Genomic DNA, 24172 nt, shown 5'->3' on the forward strand with positions numbered 1-24172 from the left:
CAGTCAACTCCCCTGATTAAGATAATCAATTGAGTGTTTTCAGTTATATAGGAAAAATAATTTAAGGGTTTTATTTCATTTTTTACATGTCATTTTTCTACTTTTGTCCTCCTAAATATGGATTTTGGACCACTGTGCGGCGTCTAGTAACTTGCAATGCAGGTTGGCGAAGATTGATTCACTGTGAAGGCCGGCACCACACCAAAAGCGCAGAATATATGGGAGAATAGTTTTACTCTGTAGAATATTAATATGGCGAATGTTAATATGTGTAATACTTACTATGTCGCTATACAGAGTAGTTCAAAAGGTTTTTGTGAAATGCTAGATGGTGAAAGGTATGGCTATTTGGAATAGAATATATATAACTAGCTTTTTTTCTAAAATACAGTATGAAATCGTTTCAGGGATCCTACAATATTTTGACGTGTAATGTGAAACACAGTGATATTATGATGCGATTTATATTACATAGGATTGCTGTTACTTAAATAGGATTGTAATAACCTAAGAACAACATCTATTATATTTAAATAGTTGTTATTGTTAATTAGAAAATACCCGTTCGTACCAGCAATATTATCATAGCATTTATATGTACTGCGAATCTTTACTATTGTTTACAAGGTCTGTTCAAAGTGTCCTAAAATTTGGGGTAGGTTATATCGCCGCAGGTTTTATGCGTGAATACGTCGCTGATAGAATTGTTACGGTAAACGACAACAGTGACAATCAACAACATAATATATATTCTTTCAAGATACCCTGAAAACCCTACATCTTCGCTGTGTCGAGACTCCTGGCAATAGTTATCTTGTATGCATTAAGATTAAACCTGTCGGTTACTATAGTAACCATTGTGATCTAACGTTTGCCAACCGTTACTTATAATATGTCTGCTACCATGTGCGCTGCATATGTCTCGACATTGTAAATTTTCTCGCTTCACTCAACTTCACTCGCGAATTTTTCCAATTTTAGCTTTTAGATTGCTGATTGTTTCCAATTGAGATTATAGCCTGGTTCATTACGAATCGTTTGACACTACTGTGAACGTTCTATCATTTCATATACTCGAGTTACACTGCCTAGGCTGTAGCGCGATCCGTCAATTTCTTCCTCAACTTCCTACTTCCCGCGTATCATTAGATGAAGTCACTCTCTCCAACTCAAGGTCACGTTGGATACATTGATCCTTCGTCTATCGATCGCCGTTTGCTTTTAGAAATTATAGGAGCGACAGAACTCGCCTGAAAATGTGTCGGTCGACTTAATGGGATGGCACCCTAGTACTGGACGAACTTAGAGATGTACTATTCACGTAAAAAAAAAAAGCATGAAACGTAATACCATTTCAACATGCACAACAGTACAACCGATTCGATAGCACATAACGGAAATTGTTCATACGATTGCCATCTTTTCGTATGTTTCTGTGACGTCTGGAATATTCTGCATCATGAATTCTTCATTAGGCCTACTGGATTGAAAGTTTAAGAATAAGAGGATTAAGTGTGATTTATTTACTATTCAGAAGAACTACGTGCTTTCTTAAGGTTACTGACCTAACTTGTATTTAAAGAAAGGGAGGAGTTTGTTTGCAAAACATAACTCCCTTCAGAGACATGACATATCGGCAGGTAAAGAAAGGCTACTATACACGCACGTTAGAATATTTCAACTGCAATTGGTAGTCGCTCATTACCGGAACGAATTCGTTCGGAGTGTTCGGATTTTTATCCTTTGCATTATTTTAAATGGAGCATGCTCACTTGGCCTTATCGCCTCTGCCCGCAAGCCCGGATTCCGTCCAGAATTCGAAACGAATTTTCGTACGGGTCAAGATCGAAATGAAGAATGTCATGAAAATTATATCGATTGCAAGATCTCCAATCGTGGTAATATTGAAGGTATAAATTAACGGATGACGTGAAGTTTATTTTGTTAGTCCAACAGTGTGAAGAGCTTTACAATTTGTCAAATTAGAATTATAGCAATGTAATATGCAAAAAGAAAGTATGGGATGAATTGGGGAAATAGTGAATAAATCAGGTATGGTCTTCATAGTTTATTTAAGTTACACAACTACTCAGTTTATTTCCAGGTTCAGTTCAGAACACTACAATGCGCTGTAGCGGTAAATTACAACACTATTTGATGATCAATTCGGAAATGCGGACAAGTGAGCGATACTGTAATAAAAATCCGAACGCGCCGATCGAATTATTTTCAGTAAGTGAACGGCTACCTTATTTCGTAAACTATTTCAAATTATGGATTTGTTTATTTACATTCTTTATTCCAAATAACGTTATCTTTCTTTCACAAATACCTTTTGAGTCGCTCGGTAATTCCAGTGTTTCTGTCTTATTTCGGAAATGTTATTGGTAAACTTTAAACACAATACCCGGGTTTGTTTGTGTAAAGCTGTAAAGCAACACGTTGCAACAATCGTTTCTTCATTCACATGCAAAATATGTACAACTACAGTAAAATAACGCAGAATGTAATACACCAGGATATTCCAGAAAGACGTGGCATTTTTAAACGCAAATACTTTTCTAAAACAATCGTAAAACAATTAAATCACATTGTGTCATGAATTTCTGTGCCGCTTGACATGTTTGGTACTGCACAGAAGTGCGCTACTAGCGGCAGCCTAATACATTATTTGTGAGGATTGGTTTCGAGCGATTATCGAGTTCAATATGCGAGACTGGTGCCATGATAGCAACAATGCTATTGTTACTATTGTCATAATTACCTATTTAAAACGAATTATTTGTAGTATATTACAGTTTTAATACGCAATAGAAGCAAAATGATGTTGAGATTTGGGAAAATGTTTATCAATAAGGTATGGAAAACAATGTCCAATGTTAGTTTCTGAGTTGGAGTTAATTTATCTAAGTGATAACTGCAAATCAGTGTAATCAATCCTATATAATGATATCTGTATTGCGAAGTAACAACTAGAGATTATTATAATCAATATCTGACTTATTTTATGTAAGAATTTATCTTTAATGTGTTATTTTTATAGATACGACTACTAATTTTTAGGTGGTAATATTTAGGCTAAAATTATGCAACACACCCCTATTCAGGTGGGCGAGGTGACCGGCGAAGTGCAGTCTTAGTACGCCTGGTAGCAGTACAGCAGTAGTGTCAGAGTTGTAAGCTCCAAAACCGGTTGTGGAGCTAGAGTCGGAGCGTGAACTTGCTTATGTTTGTGGAAACACCGGAGCACGCAACGAGTCTAGTGGAGCGTTCCGCTCCGTTTAGGCTCTGTCTGACATCGCTGCAGTACAGGAACAGAAACAGCATTTAGACCTGTCGGTCCATACGATCAGGGCTGTGATTGTGGAACTCGGAATAAATTAATTTAAATTTCAACATTCGAGAGAAATCAAAGAATAACATACGAGTTGCTGACCATGATAGTATGTACTGTATAATTTATTGCCTGTAATACACTACCACACATTAATAAAGGGGAATTCCAGCAAAGGTGCTGATGTCTATTTAGCGTACCTTCTACATAACAGGGGGTGTTTTTCTTTATGGGGCCCAAAATAAATGCCTAGTGCATTATAGCTAAATTGCATATATAATTTATTGTTATAGGCCTACATATAATTCTATTGATATTAAACTATTAGCATTAAGGAGTGTGAGACATCTGAGACTCCGATTTCAGTGTAGTAGAGTTTACTTACTTACTTACTTACTTACAAATGGCTTTTAAGGAACCCGAAGGTTCATTGCCGCCCTCACATAAGCCGGCCATCGGTCCCTATCCTGTGCAAGATTAATCCAGTCTCTATCATCATACCCCACCTCCCTCAAATCCATTTTAATATTATCCTCCCATCTACGTCTCGGCCTCCCTAAAGGTCTTTTTCCCTCCGGTCTCCCAACTAACACTCTATATGCATTTCTGGATTCTCCCATAAGTGCTACATGCCCTGCCCATCTCAAACGACTGGATTTTAAGTTCCTAATTATGTCACGTGAAGAATACAATGCGTGCAGTTCTGTGTTGTGTAACTTTCTCCATTCTCCTGTAACTTCATCCCGCTTAGGCCCAAATATTTTCCTAAGCACCTTATTCTCAAATACCCTTAACCTATGTTCCTCTCTCAGAATGAGAGTCCAAGTTTCACAACCATACAGAAGAACCGGTAATATAACTGTTTTATAAATTCTAACTTTCAGATTTTTGAACAGCAGACTGGATGATAAGAGCTTCCCAACCGAATAATAACAGGCATTTCCCATATTTATTCTGCGTTTAATTTCATCCCGAGTGTCATTTATATTTGTTACTGTTGCTCCAAGATATTTGAACTTTTCCACCTCTTGGAAGGATAAATCTCCAATTTTTATATTTCCATTTCGTACAATATTCTGGTCACGAGACATAATCATATACTTTGTCTTTTCGGGATTTACTTCCAATCGGTAGTAGAGTTTAGAAAAAAAAAGTAAGCAATTTGTCCATGTCAGGAAACAGTAGAATTACAGATCCAGTGAATTAGTATGCACTAAGATACAGAAGAAATCCACTAAGTTTCCACAAAATTAAACGCTGAAATTATAGTATCATTGATTTTGTTAACGTTCAGCATGATAGGCAACGGCAAATTAAAGACACAAGGAGGAAAACCAGTTTCACTTGAGTATATGTAAAGTGTGAACTGGAAATATATAGGAATTTCATACTTCTGTAATAAAACTGTAGTGTGGAATACCATTTCCCATATTTCGGCATAAAATGTCCCTTACCTCCAAGTGCAGTATTATGACACTGCCGTCCACTGCAAGCCAGCCCAAAATCAAGTAGACACCATTCAAAGAAACGTCGCTGGAAAATATTTATGACATCTTATTGTAGTGATGTAAGTAATTTCTTATCCAAACTCTTTAATGACTGAGTGGCATTTATTTTATGTCTTGAAATTCTTGTGTGTTAAAATTTCTAGAGATTTTACTCATGATCAAAGAGAAATCACATTCTTCTCTTCGTTAAAAAGTGTGCATCTATAATCTTTTCGCTGTAAGAAAAATCCTAATGTAAACATTAGCACGTGACTGAAGTGAGGCTTCATTGGCCGCTGTTCGGCGCCATAGATTCTCAGTACGTGTTCCCGCCTACTATTGTACATTCTGTTTCATGTTAAACATTTCCTGTTACTCGTCAAGTAGGCCTAACCTCACTAGTATGCATTGGTTTGCTTAGGAAACATTTACTTCATAATTACTGTAATTAAATTATTTTTAAGTCTTATGTCTTCACAATGGGCAGTTGAGGATGCAGAAGCCATACTTCAGTACCACGTGCTTACTTGAACAACTACGAGTTCAAGTGACGCCAGCTTGTTACAAGAACAGACTACCTCGGTATTACTGTTGTTATTCATCCGCGTTCATAGTACATAGCAAAATATAAAAGTAGCTTTTCTTTTACATAGCGTTTTACATATGAGTGAAGTGAAATGTTTCATCGTATTTAACAACTAGAATTCAATTTTTTTATTTTCAAATAATACAAGATTGTGGTTTCCAAGTACGAACTATATTTTCCTCCGTCGTGTGAGTGTTTCGATTGGGAGCCAATCACGGGTATGACAGCCACGTGCTTATGTTTACAGTAGGATTTTTCTTACAGCGAAAACAGTATAGCTCTTGTTGTGTGCGTCTTCTGTCACCAAATCCTATCATCATCAATTCATCAGTAGGGCTCGGATTTCTATGACTTCACAATTCTGGAAATATGCTGCAGTTATGCCCTAAAATGCTGAATTATGAAATAAAAACTTGGATATATGACTAGAATAAATTAAATGTCCAAAAATTACTTTAAAACATTTACAGTATATTCACCATTCTACAACTTTTTTAATATCAACTCCTTGTATTGGTCACAGTGGACTGTTCACTCTATAAAAATGGAAATGGGAAAATAAGGGTGAAAAATGTCCAACGTTTATCCTCTGAGTGACAATTCTTTATTTATTTATTTTTATTTTATTTTATTTGTTATTGAACATAACAGGCAAAGCTCAATTACAGTGTTCAAGACTGACAAAGTTACAGTTTACAGTTACGTTAAAAGGGCCTCTAAGCTCTTTATGAAATACTACCCGGCAACAACGGGGTTGGATCCTCTATTTGGGAGGGGTAAAAGGAGAGGTGAAGTTTAGACCGACCAACAACAATTTGCCCATATTATCCTTTGTGTTTAAACAGTTCACTGCTGGCGAATTCAGTACCTTCAGCCTATGCATCGTATGTAATAAAGACGCAGGAATATCATATCTTCTGTATTGTCTACAGTTGAATCCAGCCAGCCAGCAAAGCAAGGATTGCGCAGGTCTGCACTGGGAAACCTGGGAGAAAAACCATTGAAAAACAACTTTTTTGTAGATTGGCGTGACAGAATGCGCTATTTTATTTTTCAGGCAGAGCAGTTCCACACATCGAGCACGTCATGGAGGCGTCTGAAAACCTTCAAGATCTATCGCTGGAACCCGGAAGTACCTGAAGTGAAACCCTACATGCAGACGTTCACTCTCGACTTAAACAGGTCAGTAATCATCTGCGCTCCGAACTCAGTTAAGTGTTAAGGCTTATAAGTCTTATAACCAGAGACCGGAAATTTAGGCATTATGAATCATTATAATATGCAGGCAAAAAGGCATTATAAATAGCTAAAATATGCAATAAAAGGCATTAGAAATAGCTAAAATATGTAATAAAAGGCAATTACAAAAACCTTGCATTAGACCCACAACCTTGCACTTTCCACAAAGGGATTTCGGCAAGAAAAGCGTTACGTAAGTCGGATGCAAATTGAGATTTTCGACTCGATGTTGCAATATTAATGTTGGAAGCAAATAAATCTTCTTCCCAGTAGCTTTGGAAAGTGCATTTTTGTGTTTGGTTATACTGATATGTTGTGATATGAAATATTTAGCTATACAACAACGTCGCAATGAAAACTAAAAGAAAAATAACCGTTAAAAATAACGTTAGACCCGCACTCATTGTTGCCTTGTCAAATAAACACAAGCGATTTATTAAAACGCTTACTGTTTATCAAATCTGTTATACATTTTTGCACTGCAGCACTCATTGTTGCAAAGGGAATATGAACTGACTGAAAGACAATGACATACATTTGGTGAAGTCACTTTCATTGTAGCGGTTATAGAAATAAATTAAAATACACCTGTAGGCAATTTTTAATAATAAATTAATAAATAGTAGATAAATAATCAAATAAAGGCAAAAAAAAAGCATTTATTTTTTAATTAGGCATTTATATTAAAAAAGGCACAAAAGGGCAACATAAAACTGTGACGTTTCAATCACAAAGGTATAATTCGTACAGATTTACTTTCAAAATGAAGACAGATTTAACATATTTAAAAAGGCATTCCGCCAAAATTCCGGTCTCTGCTTATAACTATATCCCGATGCTGGACCTTGTTTTCAGTTAGAATTTTTTTTAATCTGGCAATTATAAGCAAAAAATGGCGGAACGCCCCTTGTCGTAAGCCAGCACTACACCAACCCCTCAGTTAAATAAAACGGAACTCAGGACACCACAGTGATGTGGGTAACATCTATCTCTAGTTGGGGTCAAACCACGACCTCGCTTTGCTACGCGCTAGTCTTTGCATTGATTGATTGATTTCACTAGGGCTGGATCCGGGATGGATCCTTGCAACTAGGCCATATAGGCTCATTACACGCCCTATATGTGATGACTATCTACTAGTCCCCCTTGAAGAAAGGAACACGGACTGGAGACTGCTCTCACATGTAGGCTGCTTGGGTGGGCCCATTGTACTACCCGGAATGGAATGACGTGCATGCCCTAGGGCCACTCGCGCTATAGAATCTCTTTCGGGCCGCCTCCGAACTCCCCTACAGCCTACAGAATCCCGTTTACCTTTCCTCGTAGGCATCACCACGGTTCCACAACCATTAGCCCCAGGGGAAGGCGGTGCATTATTACAGGTACCAAGAATCATATGGAATGATCACATGTGAAGCAGCGGTTATCAATCTGCCTGCAGGTTGATCCATTTCTTAAAAATATAATTGTACTTCGTATATGAGAAGGTAAAATACATAGATACGACATATAGCCTACTACATATTGCGGGTCTAATACTATACCGGTAACTAACTCGATATTATCACAATTTTGAGTTATCTACTCCAGTGACTTATTTAAGTAGTAAGCTATTGGTGATGCCACATTTTGACTATTGCGACATTCTACCAACAGATTTAAATTCTAATTTACCCCAAAGATTACAACGCGTTCATAATGCCTGCATAGTTTCATTTGCAACATACGACCACATTACACCTTCCCTTGAAACGCTCCAATGCAGGCCTGCACAAGGTTTGCGCTCTCCGAGCCGGCTCACAGCTCTTGAGCGGAATGCAGATATTAGCTGCGCTCTGTATAGGGGTGGACTGGGAAGAAGGGGTGATCTCGTACAAAATGTACACAAAAGGAAGTACTATTACGAGTGTTTATGAAATGAATTCCCGTTCAGTGTTTGCAAAATTATCTTGGACGTATTAATTAATACAGAAATATTTATTTTACAGAAATAATAGAAATTCTATAGCTACTTAAATGTACAATATCATTTTGTTATATTTTTATTTATCAGTACATCAAAACGAGGTTTTATGCTGTTGGCAGCTGAAAGGAACAGTAGCCTACTGATCGTAATGAAACATCAGTTACAGATGTTCGATGCCTTCCTTTATTAAAGTTGATTATAGAAAACAGTTGCTCACAAATATAAATGTTGAGCCAAACATAGCAATCATTTTCACAGCCAGCCTGTGTAGTCGTGGATATTATTGATAGTGTTTAGTCTTGTAAAACTCAACCAGGCTAGTAGTATTATTCAAACGATCTTTAGCCCTTAGGCCACATTGAAGATCAATAAGTCCGAGCTGTAAATCGTTAAATGTTATGTTTTATTTAACGACGCTCACAACTGCCGAGGTTATATGAGCACACTTAAATGCAATCGACCTGGCCCGGAATCGAACCCGCAACCTCGGGCATAGAAGGCCAGCGCTATACCAATTGCGCCAACCAGGCCCACCTGTAACTTAAATGACATTGTTTCAACTGGTGTTGAAGAAATTATTACGATAACTTTAAACTTCTTTCCAATTAAAACAAGATTTTTAGTAGGTTATTTTACGACGCTTTACCAACAGCTTATGTTATTTAGCGTCTGAATGAGAAGAAGGTGATAATGCCGGTGAAATGAGTCCGGGGTCCAACACCGAAAGTTACTCAGCGTTTGCTCATACTGAGTTGAGGGAAAACCCCGGAAAACCTCAACCAGGTAACTTGACCCGGGAATCGAACCCTGGCCACCTGGTTTCGCGGCTAGACGCGCTAACCGTTACTCCACAGGTGTGGACCTTAAGACAAGATCTTGGAACCTAGAATTAAATACATTTTGAATCTGAATTAATATTTGCACATAATCGTTTCACATAGCTTCATCACGAGCAGTTTCTATCGTTCGAAAGTAAGCCATATTACCTTCCCGAAACTGACTTACGAAAAGTGTAAGTTTACGACTGAAATCTCGTAATTTATTCAACATATCAACAATGCGCTGGCCTTTTCCCTGAAGAGAGATATTTAAATTGTTGAAGATTAATATCTTTAGTATCTTTATGTCTGGACTCGTAATGACGCATTATGTTCCGTTTCTTTCTACCTTTCAAAATGTTGTGGCAGATAAAGCACTGAGTATATACTCCAGGAGCTATGAAAAAATAAGCATTTTCCCATGCAACATTGAAAGAATTTTCCTGATCACTACTTTTCCGTCTTTTACATTCCCCCATACTGTACTGTAGCAGTAGGTAAGCATCGTGAAACAGTTACTGAGAATACGCACTGCACTCCACTAGATAGCTGAGTGGTCCTTTCCCTCTCCTCTATCTATTCTGACGTATCTTCCTCTCCGAATCGGCGAGCGGTAAACACAGCTCTCCCGCTTGGAAAGAGCGCGCGCGCTCGTTGAACGCTGTTTGTACAGGTATGCTCCAATGGTTACGGTTACAGGACCGAAGATATATCCATTCACTAATTTTCCAATATCGCATCATCAATACTACTTCGTCTAACTATCTCTCAGTGCATTTTAATTTCTTGTCATATCACAGTCTGGACGCTCGTTCTAAAAATGACCCTTTATTGTCTATGCCTAGCCATAAAACAGCTCATTCTTCTACCTGTTTCACAGCATCAGGAATTCGTTTCTGTAACTCCCTAGGCAGCTCCCTCAGGAACTGTCGAACAATACTGCAATTTAAAAGTAAATTATTCAAACATGTGACCAGTTATAAGTCACATAACTCCTAGCTTCAGATTTAATTTTCCCGTTCCTTTATCCTATCATGATTATTGTATGTACGTTTATCATTGAAATTATGAATCTTCACTTTAATTCTACAAATTGTTAGTAGATATTTTACTAAATTATTTCTGAAAATATGTTTTCTTTCTTCCTCATTCATTTTTAATCTCCCTTGTGTGTATGTGTGTAGCTATATGTAGGCCTAATATTCCTCAGTGTTATATAGTTATAATTTAAGTCTGAATTTATAATATTAGTTCACTTACCACTTATTCATTGAGTGTAACTTCCAAGCCATATATTATTTTGTAATTATATACAAATTGGAAATTTATCCTTTCAAGAGGTGGAGAAGTTCAAATATTTTGGAGCAACAGTAACAAATATAAATGATACTCGGGAGGAAATTAAACACAGAATAAATATGGGAAATGCCTGTTATTATTCGGTTGAGAAGCTTTTATCATCCAGTCTGCTATCAAAAAATCTGAAAGTTAGAATTTATAAAACAGTTATATTACCGGTTGTTCTTTATGGTTGTGAAACTTGGACTCTCACTTTGAGAGAGGAACATAGGTTAAGGGTGTTTGAGAATAAGGTGCTTAGGAAAATATTTGAGGCTAAGATGGATGAAGTTACAGGAGAATGGAGAAAGTTACACAACACAGAACTGCACGCATTGTATTCTTCACCTGACATAATTAGGAACATGAAATCCAGACGTTTGAGATGGGCAGGGCATGTAGCACGTATGGGCGAATACAGAAATGCATATAGAGTGTTAGTTGGGAGGCCGGAGGGAAAAAGACCTTTAGGGAGACCGAGACGTAGAGGGGAGGATAATATTAAAATGGATTTGAGGGAGGTGGGATATGATGATAGAGAATGGATTAATCTTGCTCAGGATAGGGACCAATGGCGGGCTTATGTGAGGGCGGCAATGAACCTCCGGGGTCCTTAAAAGCCAGTAAGTAAGTAATTATTATTTAGTATGTTTGCATTATTTTACTCAACTTGTACTTGTATACCTATATCAGTCTTTCAGTGTTCTTTAAATAATATTAGTCTGTAATTATTATTAACTTGTATCACTGCAAATTGTATCAGCTTCTTTTGTTTCTGGCTAAGTGAAAGAGAAGACCTGATGCTCTAACTTCGCCAGAATAAATAAAATTATGATGATTATTATTATTATTATTATTATTATTATTATTGTTATTATTATTATTAAGCTTAGATATCCATTATGGTTTCTTAAGCTAAATAGTTTATTAAAAAAAATCAGCTATACAGCATTACTACACATGAAGACAATAAGTTGGATGCACAAAAGCTGTTCCCTAATTATCTCATAATATTAGATTTGCAGTTGTCTAGTTATAGTACTAAACCCGCGATATAATATAGGAATTAAGTAACATTTTTAAAAGGACGGAATCCTGTGTGTTACAGCTGCGGTCGAATGGTGCTGGATGCACTGATAAAGATTAAGGCGGACTGCGACCCTACGCTTTCGTTCAGGCGGTCCTGCAGGGAGGGCATCTGCGGGATATGTGCCCTCAACATCGGGGGACTTAACAGACTGCCCTGCATCACGTGAGTCAACAAGAATGTCAAATATAATCTCCCATCGGTTGAGTGATGATTGAGCACACCATAAACATCAAATTCAATTGTTTTATATGTGATGATGACGATAATAATAATAATAATAATAATAATAATAATAATAATAATAATAATAATAATAATAATAATAATAATAATCCGTGACGTGTCAGCTCATGAAGAGCCAAGGTCGATCAGCCGTCTGCTGGCTGCCACGTGTCCTGACTCCGCAGAAAGTGAAACACTCAATGAAGTATCACGGCCGACCGGTCGTATGAAGGGTATCATAGATTAAAACTGTCCTCGATCGGTGTGTTTACAGCATGCGCTCTGGTAATTATTAAACTGCCTGACGCCCTATCACCTGTTTAGTGAACCTGGTATGTATACAGGCTATCAGATTGAATAAAAATTACAATAAAATATTTAAATAATAATAAAAAATTAATAAATCAGTAAAATAGAATAACATTTTAACAAACTATGTTGCCTATTGGATATAAAGTATAAGCAGCACTAAAAAAAAGATTTAAAAAAATATGTTAGTCTTTATCCTCCAGTTGAACGGAACAATTAACTTATAATATTTTGTAACTGTTATATTCGTAATGGCACAGGACAAAAGTAAATACATTAAAGAAACTAAGGAGGAAATTCTAGATAAGATTAAACAAAAATTATTAATTTTAAAACCAAATGGCGATTTTTCCATTGATTCTTTTAATTTTGGAATAATTTCAGCACGAATGTTCTTTGCTCCATCCTTGACATTTCGTGATATGGTCGCTGAATGTGGAATAATAGACTCTGGATATAGCTTGCCATAAGTACTCCAACGTCATTATTTGCGATTAAGCATCTCTTACTATACACTAATGTAAAAATGTTAAGCAAAGTGAACACGTAGATTTGGTTTATTTTTATTAAATACTGTGACTGAAATAGATTATGTCTGCTTTTGAAGAAATTTGACACGCATCACAAAATCTCTGTTCTTTTTATGCAATCACATATTTACTAAGCTACATTAAACATTTTCGTTACTGATAGGAGTTCGATTAGATGGACGTTAAATAACATTATTGATAATACTGTATAAAACATTATTTCATTTAAAGAATTGTGTTATTAAATATTATGTTTCTTTGTTTAAATGTTCAAATACTTCCTAATTTTCGTGCTATCTGAAATAAAAACAAATGGGAATATTTTTAGGTAGGCTGTTTTGGGTATCAGGTATTAAAAAGTTGATGTAATTGCAGTGCAACAACCCGAGCGCTCGCCACCGATCGAGTAAACGTTTCAACCGACCGGTTATAAATTCTCGACGCATGCGCTCGAGCATATCATTTTATAGCTGCCTTCTTCACAACTGAGGGCTCATCGCAGAGTTCGGTCGGCCGTTTTCAAGAGAATGCAGAAATCTAATGTATTGAACTTACAGCACTTCCTGGATATGGCGTAACCGTTCACAGTTACCGGGTCTTCTCCACACCTCTGGCAGCAAATCAGTCCTCGGCCATCTGTGAACAATATAGCCTATAGAAACTCTCTGTTCCTGGGACCACTGAACTTGTTGTGTCTACTGCAATCTTTGATTGAAATTTCTCCTCCCCAACGCTGGGAAGCTAACAGGACGGCAACAACGTAGGTTTACTTCATGCAGGCGATTTCTGATGGTTATATTGGAAAGACGGGAGAACCCCGAGAAAAATCTCAACCGCGACTTTGTCCACCACAAGCGTTACTAAGGATTTATCAACAAAATTCCCAGGCCTCATCGGGATTCGAACCCGGACCACTTGCGTGACAGGCTGATGGTTTAACTCAGGGCTGGGCAGCAAGAGCGGATTCTACTCTCAAGGGGAGCCATATGATTTCTCTTCAACCCCTTTCTTCCCTGCCCAACACCGTGCAGCGTTGATTCAGTCACGGATGAATATTAAGCGTCCCCGTTTAGAGACTGGTTCCGCTCCCGATGCCCAGCCCTGGTTTAACTGAACCATACAGCCACCGCAGGAGTTCTTCCGATTAGTTTTATCCAATTACTCTGTGCCAATCTTATAGCTAGTATGAGACACCCCTCAAAAGAGAATATATAGGCTGTATATACACGATAAGTACTGTATTTCTAAGTGATTCCGACAATAAGTTTGGGCATTGCATTATTTGTTTCAACTGGCAATTTCAGGCCTATCGATAAGCTTGGGAAAGGGACGATCAAGATCTACCCGCTGCCACACATGTACGTAATTCGGGACTTGATACCCGACATGTCTCTATTCTACGAAGACTACAAGAAGATTCAACCGTGGCTCCGTCGATCGGATGAGCAGTGTAACACCACGCAGCCACATCTGCAGAGCATACGCGACAACGAGAAACTGGTAATGAGCTCAGAGACCGTATAATTACAAAGTACTTACACATATGAAGGGTTGGGGCCAAGGTAATGGTCTCAAATTCAGCAATACCCGGCTAAAATTATGGAACCAGATTCCATCAGCTTAAAAAGAAGGAAAAATCAGTGTAAAGAGAATGACGCATACTTTCTCATTGTATGTTTTAAGTACTTTGAAATAATTCACTTTTCTGTCATGATGAGAATCATATCATTGCTAATTAGGGTTTATTTTCATATACACTAACTCTAATTAGAGAACACAGGCACATCTAAGATAATCATTGAATTCTAAAGGCTCCGCGTTGTCGCTTCAATCATTTTATTCTTTATGCTCGACCCTTTAATGGACCTCATTAAAGTACACCTATTCATTAAAGTTCAGGTTTTCCACAAATCAGAAAACACCATTGTAGCAATATGAAAGCGCAAGTATCGATTATTCTCGGATATGCAATCGAAAGACAACTAGCGAAACGTCACGGAGGCTGGAAATCCAATACTGTCGCAGAAGGTTATGTTCTGTTACCATAATAATTAGCGTTAATTGTAAATAATATTCAAATAAATTCAATTTGTCATCTCGTTTTTCCAAGGTCCAAATCAATTTCAAGGTTATATCAAGATTAATGTTCATTTTACTTTCTAGATTATATCAAGGTCAATGACATTTGTTCCTCGGAAAAAATCAATACTTTCGCGTCTGCGCACATCTCACAATTTACGAGATATTGCACAAGGTCAATTCCGCTCTCCAGTCGCTTGTGCTCGTTTCATAAACATACTCGCGTCTTAATTACTACCATTATAGGCTCGTTGCATAATGTACTATTGTTGTTGTTTTAAAATTCTTCATAGTTGTTGCACTTCAGTCTACGAGCATTATCTTTATGCTCCAGATCCATATCCGCGGGTTCTGAACGATTCCTATCTTTTTTTCCAATTTACCAACTTTCGTTCCCAGATAATAATAATAATAATAATAATAATAATAGACTACACATCAGATCAAATGTTGATGTTTTCGTTATTTGCATATTTATGTGGCGGCAGATCAGTAATTGTTTTCTTTATTAATGAAAGCTTGTTTGCGTAAGTCCATATTATTATTCTTTTAATGTCGATTGAATTTTAGTTAGCATTATCTGTAATGTTCGTCATTTAACTCACTACTAATAATTTGATCTTATTAATAGCTATTTGTTTTCAGTTTCAGTTTCTTTAAACTGATAAATAGTAACTGTAGGCCTAGTACTATTTCCATATCCTTCTCAGAATATGATAAATTGCAATACTGCCATTAATTTGTACACCCTTTGGTCTCCTCTCCCCTTGGAACTTCAAATAGCGTCTAATTAAATGCGATGACACGGAGCATCCTTGCCTTACACCTCTTCATATTTTTTATCTCCTCTCATTTTCATTTATATTATTGCTGAATTCTGTGTTTTTAGATTCAAAATAAATCACAATTATAATTTTGAATTTTGTAAAGCTTCATGTCACGTGAACATCTTTTACGGTGGTAAAATAAGCGCTGAAAATGTTGATCTTCTTCCTCACCATTGTCATGAGTGTTAGTACCAAACAATACTCTTCTAGAGAATAAACAAGTCTTTGAAAAACAAAACAACGATGCAGTTTCATTTATGACCTCTTGAAACACAGATGGCCAGTGTCGTTGTCACAAGAAAAAAGATGTTATTAGGCCTATGTCAGTTAATAACTTTTAACCGTACCAGAAATGGCGATAGTTTGCATCATCGCAGTACAAAATCTTACAAACGTGACAATGAAGTTTTCAAGAAATTGTACATGTCATTTATGAGGTCCTTACCTACATCAGACTTCACCAGATACTTTGCAGCCTACATTAACATTTTTTTCTGTTTGTTTTAGGACGGTTTATACGAGTGCATCTTGTGCAATTGTTGCTCCCAATCCTGCCCTCCTTACTGGTGGCACTACGGAAAGTTTTTGGGCCCAGCTATACTCCTTCAGGTAGGACAGGTCCTACTACTTTTTTCCTTTATGCTACAGCACCTGTTGTAACGTACGGAAATCTTTCTAGTACAGTGCAAGCAAACTAGAATGTGCGAACACAGCGTCTCTTCCCTATCATTACCCACCAAATGTCTAAATGAATCAACTGTGCCGGTAATTTCCTTTCTCACTGTTCCTCAAATATTAAAAATATCATATTGCTATATTATCATCAGTGAAAGTCCACATCTGTGGAGTAACGGTCAGCGCGTCTGGCCGCGAAACCAGGTGGCCCGGGTTCGATTCCCGGTCGGGACAAGTTATCTGGTTGAGGTTTTTCCCGGGGTTTCCCCTCAACCCAATACGAGCAAATGCTCCCCGGACTCATTTCACTGGCATTATCACCTTCATTTCATTCAGACGCTAAATAACCTTAGATGTTGGTACAGCGTCGTAAAATAACCCAATTAAAAAATCATCAGTGAATGTTAAGATAGGAACAAATGAATATCAAGATGACATACTGTATGCTTTCTCACACGTTAGCGCATCTCGAAGCAGTTCAGTTACGGTACCTTTTCATGTTAAGAGTAGGCTATTAATGTTTATACAGGGACATCACTTTATTTTTACCCACATTTTTAACATTAACCTGGCTATACTCGGAAACACTGTTGCCCCTTCCATTACAGGAGTTTGATGTTACTAGTGCAATATGTAAACAAATCATTTTACTAGCTATAGGAGGAGAGAAAAGTAGTGTATCTATTTATGTTGTAGGGAAATACGATATTACGATTTTCAGTTTGATTATCACTTTTACGGAATTTATGTAGAGTAGTAACATTTTTTTTCTAAAAACTCAACTTTTCAGGCGGGTATGTTCGTTATGTAATGTCTACTTTATTTAGCATATTAATTATTGATGTTATCATACAATATAGAGAGTGCATTTAAATTGAGGGGTCATAAGTAAAGGGCTGTAAGTGCACTTAAGTTACTTTTGAGAAAATGGGGATTAAATATTTATGCTTTCGTAAAACCGGTGAAATTTTTATTTAAATTTTAATGTGTGATGCGATTAAAATATCCCTTTGCCACTAAAATTTTAGATACTTTAGCTTACACTGGGTGCACTTAACTCATGTTATTACAAATGTCACTAGCATTCCTTTGCTTCTAGCCACCTCAATTCAAAATAAGCTAATATGAATTTTTAAACAAGTTGCTGAAAATGGTTGCCGTTCATTACAATGCAGGCTTCAATTCTTTACGCATATTATTAAAAACATTTTGAATCATATCCTCTGAAATTGAATTTATCGTTTCTTCAATATAATTTTTAGTACGATATTATTAATATAGGTTCTTTCTTCTATAGAAAACGCAACCATATTTCTGAAACACACTATACACTGCAGTGTTTACTTCACTGCTTGAAGACTTCGAACGCAACAGCGGCCGTAAGTTTGTGTGTCTGACGGGAGCAAGGACATTAGTGAAGGGGTGAGAGTGAAGTACATTCAGAAATGCAGGTACAATAAAAATGCAAGTAAAAATAAAATGATGTCCCTGTATTAATTTATACTCTGAACTGTTGCTCATAACTGAAGTGATTTAATGTGAAACAAAATGAAATGAACTCTTATTTTCTGAATTATTGTACATACAAGAAAGGTATCCTTTATAATCCTAAAATTAAGACATCTGACTTCGTTTATAAACTGTACTGTATAGTTATTAGTAGAGGGTGGAACCGGGATACTTTAGCAATCAATGTACGCAATCATTGACTATAGTTCTTAGACACTCGGTACTGGGCGCACACTGCGGACATAAACAAAGGAAGTACAGTCTGGTTATGATTGAAAATAAAGTACATGAATACATACCTTATACATACAAGGTTCCTTCTTCTTCGGCATTACAATGAACAACAAAATACATCCGAAGATTTGCGAACTGAAACGTCCTGCGGCGATCACTCAAACAGTTTTTATATTTTGAGAACGACCGTTCAGCATCACAGGATGTCAATGGCGAATGCAAATAATACGACTGATGTTTCGACATTGCACTTGTACACGTTACCAAATACAGTAGAGCAGGCCTGCACAAGGTTTGCGCTCTCCGAGCCGGCTCACAGCTCATGAGCGGAATGCAGATATTAGCTGCGCTCTGTATAAGGGTGGACTGGAAGAAGGGGTGATCTCGTACAAAATGTACACAGAAGGAAGTACTATTACGAGTGTTTATGAAATGAATTCCCGTTCAGTGTTTGCAAAACTATCTTGGACTATTATTAATTAATAAAGAAATATTTATTTTACAGAAATAATAGAAATTCTATAGCTACTTAAATATGCGATATCATTTTGTTATATTTTTATTTATCAGTACATCAAAACGGGGTTTTATGCCGTTGGCAGCTGAAAGGAACAGTAGCCTACTGATCGTAATGAAACATCAGTTACAGATGTTCGATGTCTGCCTTTATTAAAGTTGATTATAGAAAACAGTTGCTCACAAATATAAATGTTGGGCCAAACATAGCAATCATTTTCACAGCCGTCCACACCGCGTCTAGCCGCGAAACCAGGTGGCCCGGGTTCGATTCCCGGTCGGGGCAAGTTACCTGGTTGAGGTTTCTCCGGGGTTTTCCCTCAACCCAATATGAGCAAATGCTGGGTAACTTTCGGTGTTGGACCCCGGACTCATTTCACCGGCATTATCACCTTCATCTCATTCAGACCCTAAATAACCTAAGATGTTGATTAAGCGTCGTAAAATAACCTACTAAAATAATAAAAAAAATTTCACAGTCAGCCTGTGTAGTCGTGGATATTATTGCTAATGTTTAGTCTTGTAAAACTCAACCAGGGTATTACTATTATTCAAACGATCTTTAGCCCTTAGGTCACATCGAAGATCAATAAGTTTGAGCTGTAAATCGTTAAATGTTAAATGTTATGTTCCGTCTTTTATATTCCTCCATACTGTACTGTAGCAGTAGGTAAGCAACGTGAAACAGTTACTGAGAACAGGCCTACACACTGCACTCCACTAGATAACTGAGTGGTCGTTTCCCTCTCCTCTACCTATAGCAAGTCTATATCATTCTGATATCTTCCTCTCCGTTTCCGCGAACGGTAAACAGGGCTCTCCCGCTCCGAAGGAGCGCGCGCGCTCGTTGAGCGCTGTTTGTGCAGGTATGCAGTAGAGCGTCTCTTTTAGGCACAGTGAAAACGTAAAGAAAGTGCAGGTAACAGTATTTTATTCAAGGTTCGGCTTCGCAATCTCACAGTTGGTATATGCAGCTATTTTTTTTTAATTTGCCTATCTGCGGAGATCCAGCGATGTGCGCAGTTTGAGAGCAGATTTCAGTATGAGCTCATTAACAATTCCCTTGTCAGTATACACTATTTCACAAAGTGAATGTGTCGTTTTTGCGAGATCCAGCGATGTGCGCAGTTTGAGAGCAGATTTCAGTATGAGCTCATTAACAATTCCCTTGTCAGTATACACTATTTCACAAAGTGAATGTGTCGTTTTTGCGAGTACGTTAGCACAGACGGCAGGATAAAAACCATCAGGCTAGAGTAGAAATGAGGCGTCTGTTTGAACCTGTATTACGAATGATTAACAGAGTATACTTATTTTAATTGTTAATTTGTATATTTCTAGGCTTATCGTTGGATCATTGACTCCAGAGACCAGTATCCCAGAGAGAGACTGGACAAACTGAAGGATAAATTCTCCGTGTTCCAGTGCCACACGATCATGAACTGCACTAACACTTGCCCTAAGGTAGGGAGTCATTTCCAACACATGAATGAATGTGTAAGATTTTAAATTAACGTATCAACTGTAGCTGATATGAAGCGTGTCTGGCAGAATCCCTGCCAATAAAAATCACATATTTCTAACAAATGACTTATTATAAAATAATACTTTTTTTTTTTTCATTTCTAAGTTTCCCAAACTGTATGCATTGTTTTCATGCTTTCGATTTTTTGACGTGAATACGTCTTTGTGTTCACACTTATGGAGTAATGGTTAGTGCCTCTAGCCGCGAAACCAGATGGCCCGGGCTCGATTCTCGGTTGGGGCAAGTTATCTGGTTGAGGTTTTTCCGGGGTTTTCCCTCAACCCAATATGAGCAAATGCTGGGTAACTTTCGGTGCAGGACTCCGGACTCATTTCACCTGCATTATCACCTTCATCTCATTCAGACACTAAATAACCTAAGATGTTGATAAAGCGTTGTAAAATAATCTACTTAAAAAAATACGTCTTTGTTCGGGATACGAATAATGAGAAAATGTCATATTTTTATAAGGTTAAAGAGGTTCAAGAAGTTTCCGCTAGATGCTCCACATGCCAAAGAGTACGCGTGCTCCCTCTGTCGAGTGTTGTTTAATCTACTTGCAAGTATGTGTGTGTGTGTGTGTGTGTGTGTGTGTGTATCGCAATAGGTGGAGGAATTTCCTTGAGGAGACTAACGACTCAGCAATGAGTTGTTGCGCCACTGATGATTATAATATCTAGTGTCCCAGAAGTCCATGCATTAAATTTAAGGGACAGTATAAAAAAATGTCGACGTCACACCCTTAGCCCGCTAGACGGCGTAAAAGTTGGGAGCACTGTGTCACATAAAGCATGTCACCCTGTTGGATAGAGCTGTTGCCTGTCCAACCTTTGCATAGTTAAGGAAAGTGCTCGAAGTAAGCACCACTGAACTCTGAATAGAGTGACGAACCATTGTTCCATACTTTTTACTCACCCTGTATATATATAAATAGAGTGGTAGTGATATAACCCTGCACATTGAAAGGAGGGATAGATTGCATGAAAATAAATAAAAAAAACTATTATACGTTTTGCGATTAAGTGGATGGTTAATTAAATAATTGTATCGAAAGTTTAAACTCGCTGGAAGCGTTCTAATATTCAAGATTCCACACGGAGGCATTGGATTCATCCAACGTCAGATGTAAACAAAATGTTACGTACTGCACAATCAAGCGACTGCTTCGGCCATATCTTCAATGCATATCCATTATCACGCAACTCTCATTTCACCCGTAATTTACTACATTTAGGAACAATTTCCTTTTCTTCAAATATTTATCTATCAAATCCTTAACTTTTCAAATCAATCTCCACACACAAAAAAAAAAAATCCCTTACAGATTCAACCTCAGAGCTAGTTTCACTTAACATTAAAGAAAATCTAACCCCAATGGATTGCATTTGTTTAGGAAATGTGACACAGGATAGACAATGCCAATGAATTTCTCAGGTTCTCAGTCATGATGACTTCTCCGATGAAGCCATCTTCCACGTTTCTGGCACTGTGAACCGATGTAACTGTAGAAGTTTGGAAAGTGAAAACCTACATTTGGTTATTGAACATGAGCGAAACAGTCCAAAGCTGAACGTGTGGTGTGCCTTGCCTTCAGAATTTCTTACCGGGCCAATTTTTGAGGAGGAGAATACAATAACAGGGATGACTTGAACATGCTGAGACATTATGCACTACCTCAGTGACATCATTTCCAGCAAGCTGGAGTACCGCCACACTATGCCAGACAAGTCAAGCCCTATCTAGACCAACAACTTCAAGAGAGATGGATTGGAGAAGCAGGTTCCACTCTGTGACCTCCTAGCCTAGATCACCTGACATAACTTCTCTGATGCTGATCTTCGGCAGATACTTTAAGTTGTCTTGTAATCTGTGTCATTGGAAATGGTTTATAACAGCTGGAAGGGATTAGAGTATCGCCTGGACCTTTTTTTTACTTGGTTATTTTACGACACTGTATCAACTATCAGGTATAGGGGTAAACGTGATCAAGGATGAGAATGGTGACTTGGTTGGAGACTCTCATTCATTCCTGAAGAGATGAAAAAACTATTTTTGACAACTACTAAAAGTAACATAGGCCAAATAGAAATTACTGCTGAGCCGTTTATACCCGAACCCACACTCTCTGAAGTCGAAATTGTGATAGAAAATATGAAGAAGTACAAGTCTCCAGGTATCGATCATATTCCAGTAGAATTAATATAAGAGGTTGAAAGCGCATTATCTAGCGAAATTTATAAGCTTGTACTTGCTATTTGGGTAAAGGAAATTGTACCAGAACAATGAAAGAAGTTCATAATTGCACCTATTTTTAAGAAGGGGGACAAGACTAACACTGCAGTAACTTTCGAGGAATGTCACTTTTGTTGACGTCGTACAAAATTTTGTCCAATATTCTTTTCAGAAGATTAACTCCGTATGTAATTAGATGAAGTTAATGTGGAACATCAGTGTTTATTTTGTCATAAACGGTTTACAATATGTGATTCTTATTGGTAGTCATCATGCCTAACACCCAATATGGATGGCCATTCCCTGCAGATTAATTCCCTCCACAGGGACTGGATGTGTCCCTTGTTTTGTGTTTATACAGTGTTATCTAAAGCAGTGACTTTTCGTCATCATTACTGCAATAGCAAACATGAGACGCGTTGTTGTCACTATTCACTAGCTTGTCTGAATCATTAACCCCAATTTTCTTCCCGATCATTAATATCAACTATCTCACAATATCCAAGTACAGATGCCTCAAATTAGGAAGCTGCCTGGAGAGGGGAAGTAGTGGAGCTATTGGAGGGGGCCTACCTAGGCTGCGATACCCAGGTATAGTCATATTATCTGAAAAGTTGACCTCTTGACAGTGTATTCAAGATGTACCGTCCCTATGCAGCCTTCTCAACTGTTATTAGAACTGAGCTGTACCGTTCTAATCCACAGTGCACAGCAGTAGGCGGACAGTGGTAGGGGAGAAGTGCTCTATGCGCCTGCGCGAACGAGACAGCTTGCTAGTTTGAGGCATCTGTAATTTGAAGAATACACAAACAGACCTACAGTAAGCTGTATATACATAATTAAAAATACGTTAACATTACTTGCGTAACTTTCATGGTGACCTGACCAACCTTGTCATCTGCACTCATGAATAGTCAATTTTCTCTTTATTTTAATTACGTTCAGTGTTCCAAATGATGGTACGATAATGGTAATACCATAACCATAAAAAGTACAACAAAGTAATTTTTTGTATTGGGCACGATAGGTCACCAACATCTCTGTAAAGATGTCCAAAAAAATAAGTGTTGGTTCCTACATTAGAATCGCTTACAACTAATTTTTGAACATACAAATATAGCGAAACAAAAAGTATACTATCGTGTAGACAAAGGAGCACGAAACCGATAGGACCCTCTACAAAAAAAGCCTATACAAAACTAGAAAGGCATTGACAGTTCTCTCTCGCGCACGCAGGAAGTGAGCGACGTTGTGAAGTTGTGCGGTAGTGCAGTGTACAGTGTCTTTGACCAGACTAATATAATAATAATAATAATAATAATAATAATAATAATAATAATAATAATAATAATAATAATAATAAACATATGAATGAATGCTAATATAGTACATAGCATAGACAAATAAATGTTCATAGTGTGTAAGCGGTAAGTTCTCTCCATTAATACCTTACGACCACTGATTTGTTATACTTGAAACCTAAATTCTTTACGACAGTGTGCAGAGAAGAAACACTGCCGTGGAAAAGATCCGCATCTCGAAGAGAAGTTTGCAGCTTCCGTCGGTAATATAAATATAAATATCGCCGGATTCCATCCATCTGAAAGACATCTAAATTTGTCACTCGCTTTTCCACTTTCCTTTTCTTTCCCGGGG

At 37.5% G+C, this 24172-nt stretch overlaps 2 protein-coding genes across 4 annotated transcripts in view; one reads left to right on the top strand and one right to left on the bottom strand.

The window, feature by feature from the left end:
- LOC138701039 (succinate dehydrogenase [ubiquinone] iron-sulfur subunit, mitochondrial-like) overlaps positions 1-24172 on the top strand; it is a 64846-nt gene that overhangs the window by 37756 nt on the left and 2918 nt on the right. Inside the window, exons 1-6 of one of the 2 annotated variants that reach the window (XM_069827570.1) lie at positions 2724-2857; positions 6465-6589; positions 11877-12020; positions 14224-14419; positions 16333-16434; positions 20101-20223. In XM_069827570.1, coding sequence (XP_069683671.1) covers positions 2822-2857; positions 6465-6589; positions 11877-12020; positions 14224-14419; positions 16333-16434; positions 20101-20223 — 726 coding nt within the window. In that variant the 5' untranslated portion in view covers positions 2724-2821. Of the gene's footprint in view, positions 1-2723; positions 2858-6464; positions 6590-11876; positions 12021-14223; positions 14420-16332; positions 16435-20100; positions 20224-24172 lie in introns of those variants that run through there. The other variant, XM_069827571.1, reaches the window with a different exon arrangement.
- Positions 1-24172, bottom strand: part of fal (falten) — a 53218-nt gene that overhangs the window by 19490 nt on the left and 9556 nt on the right. The window contains exon 2 of one of the 2 annotated variants that reach the window (XM_069827559.1): positions 13475-13555. The exons of the other annotated variant lie outside the window; for it this stretch is intronic. The gene's annotated coding sequence lies outside the window, so the exon portion shown is untranslated. The remainder of the gene's footprint in view (positions 1-13474; positions 13556-24172) is intronic. 2 annotated transcript variants of the gene reach the window in all.

Source organism: Periplaneta americana, chromosome 6 (assembly GCF_040183065.1).
Source record: "Periplaneta americana isolate PAMFEO1 chromosome 6, P.americana_PAMFEO1_priV1, whole genome shotgun sequence".
NCBI classification, from domain to species: Eukaryota; Metazoa; Arthropoda; class Insecta; order Blattodea; family Blattidae; genus Periplaneta; species Periplaneta americana.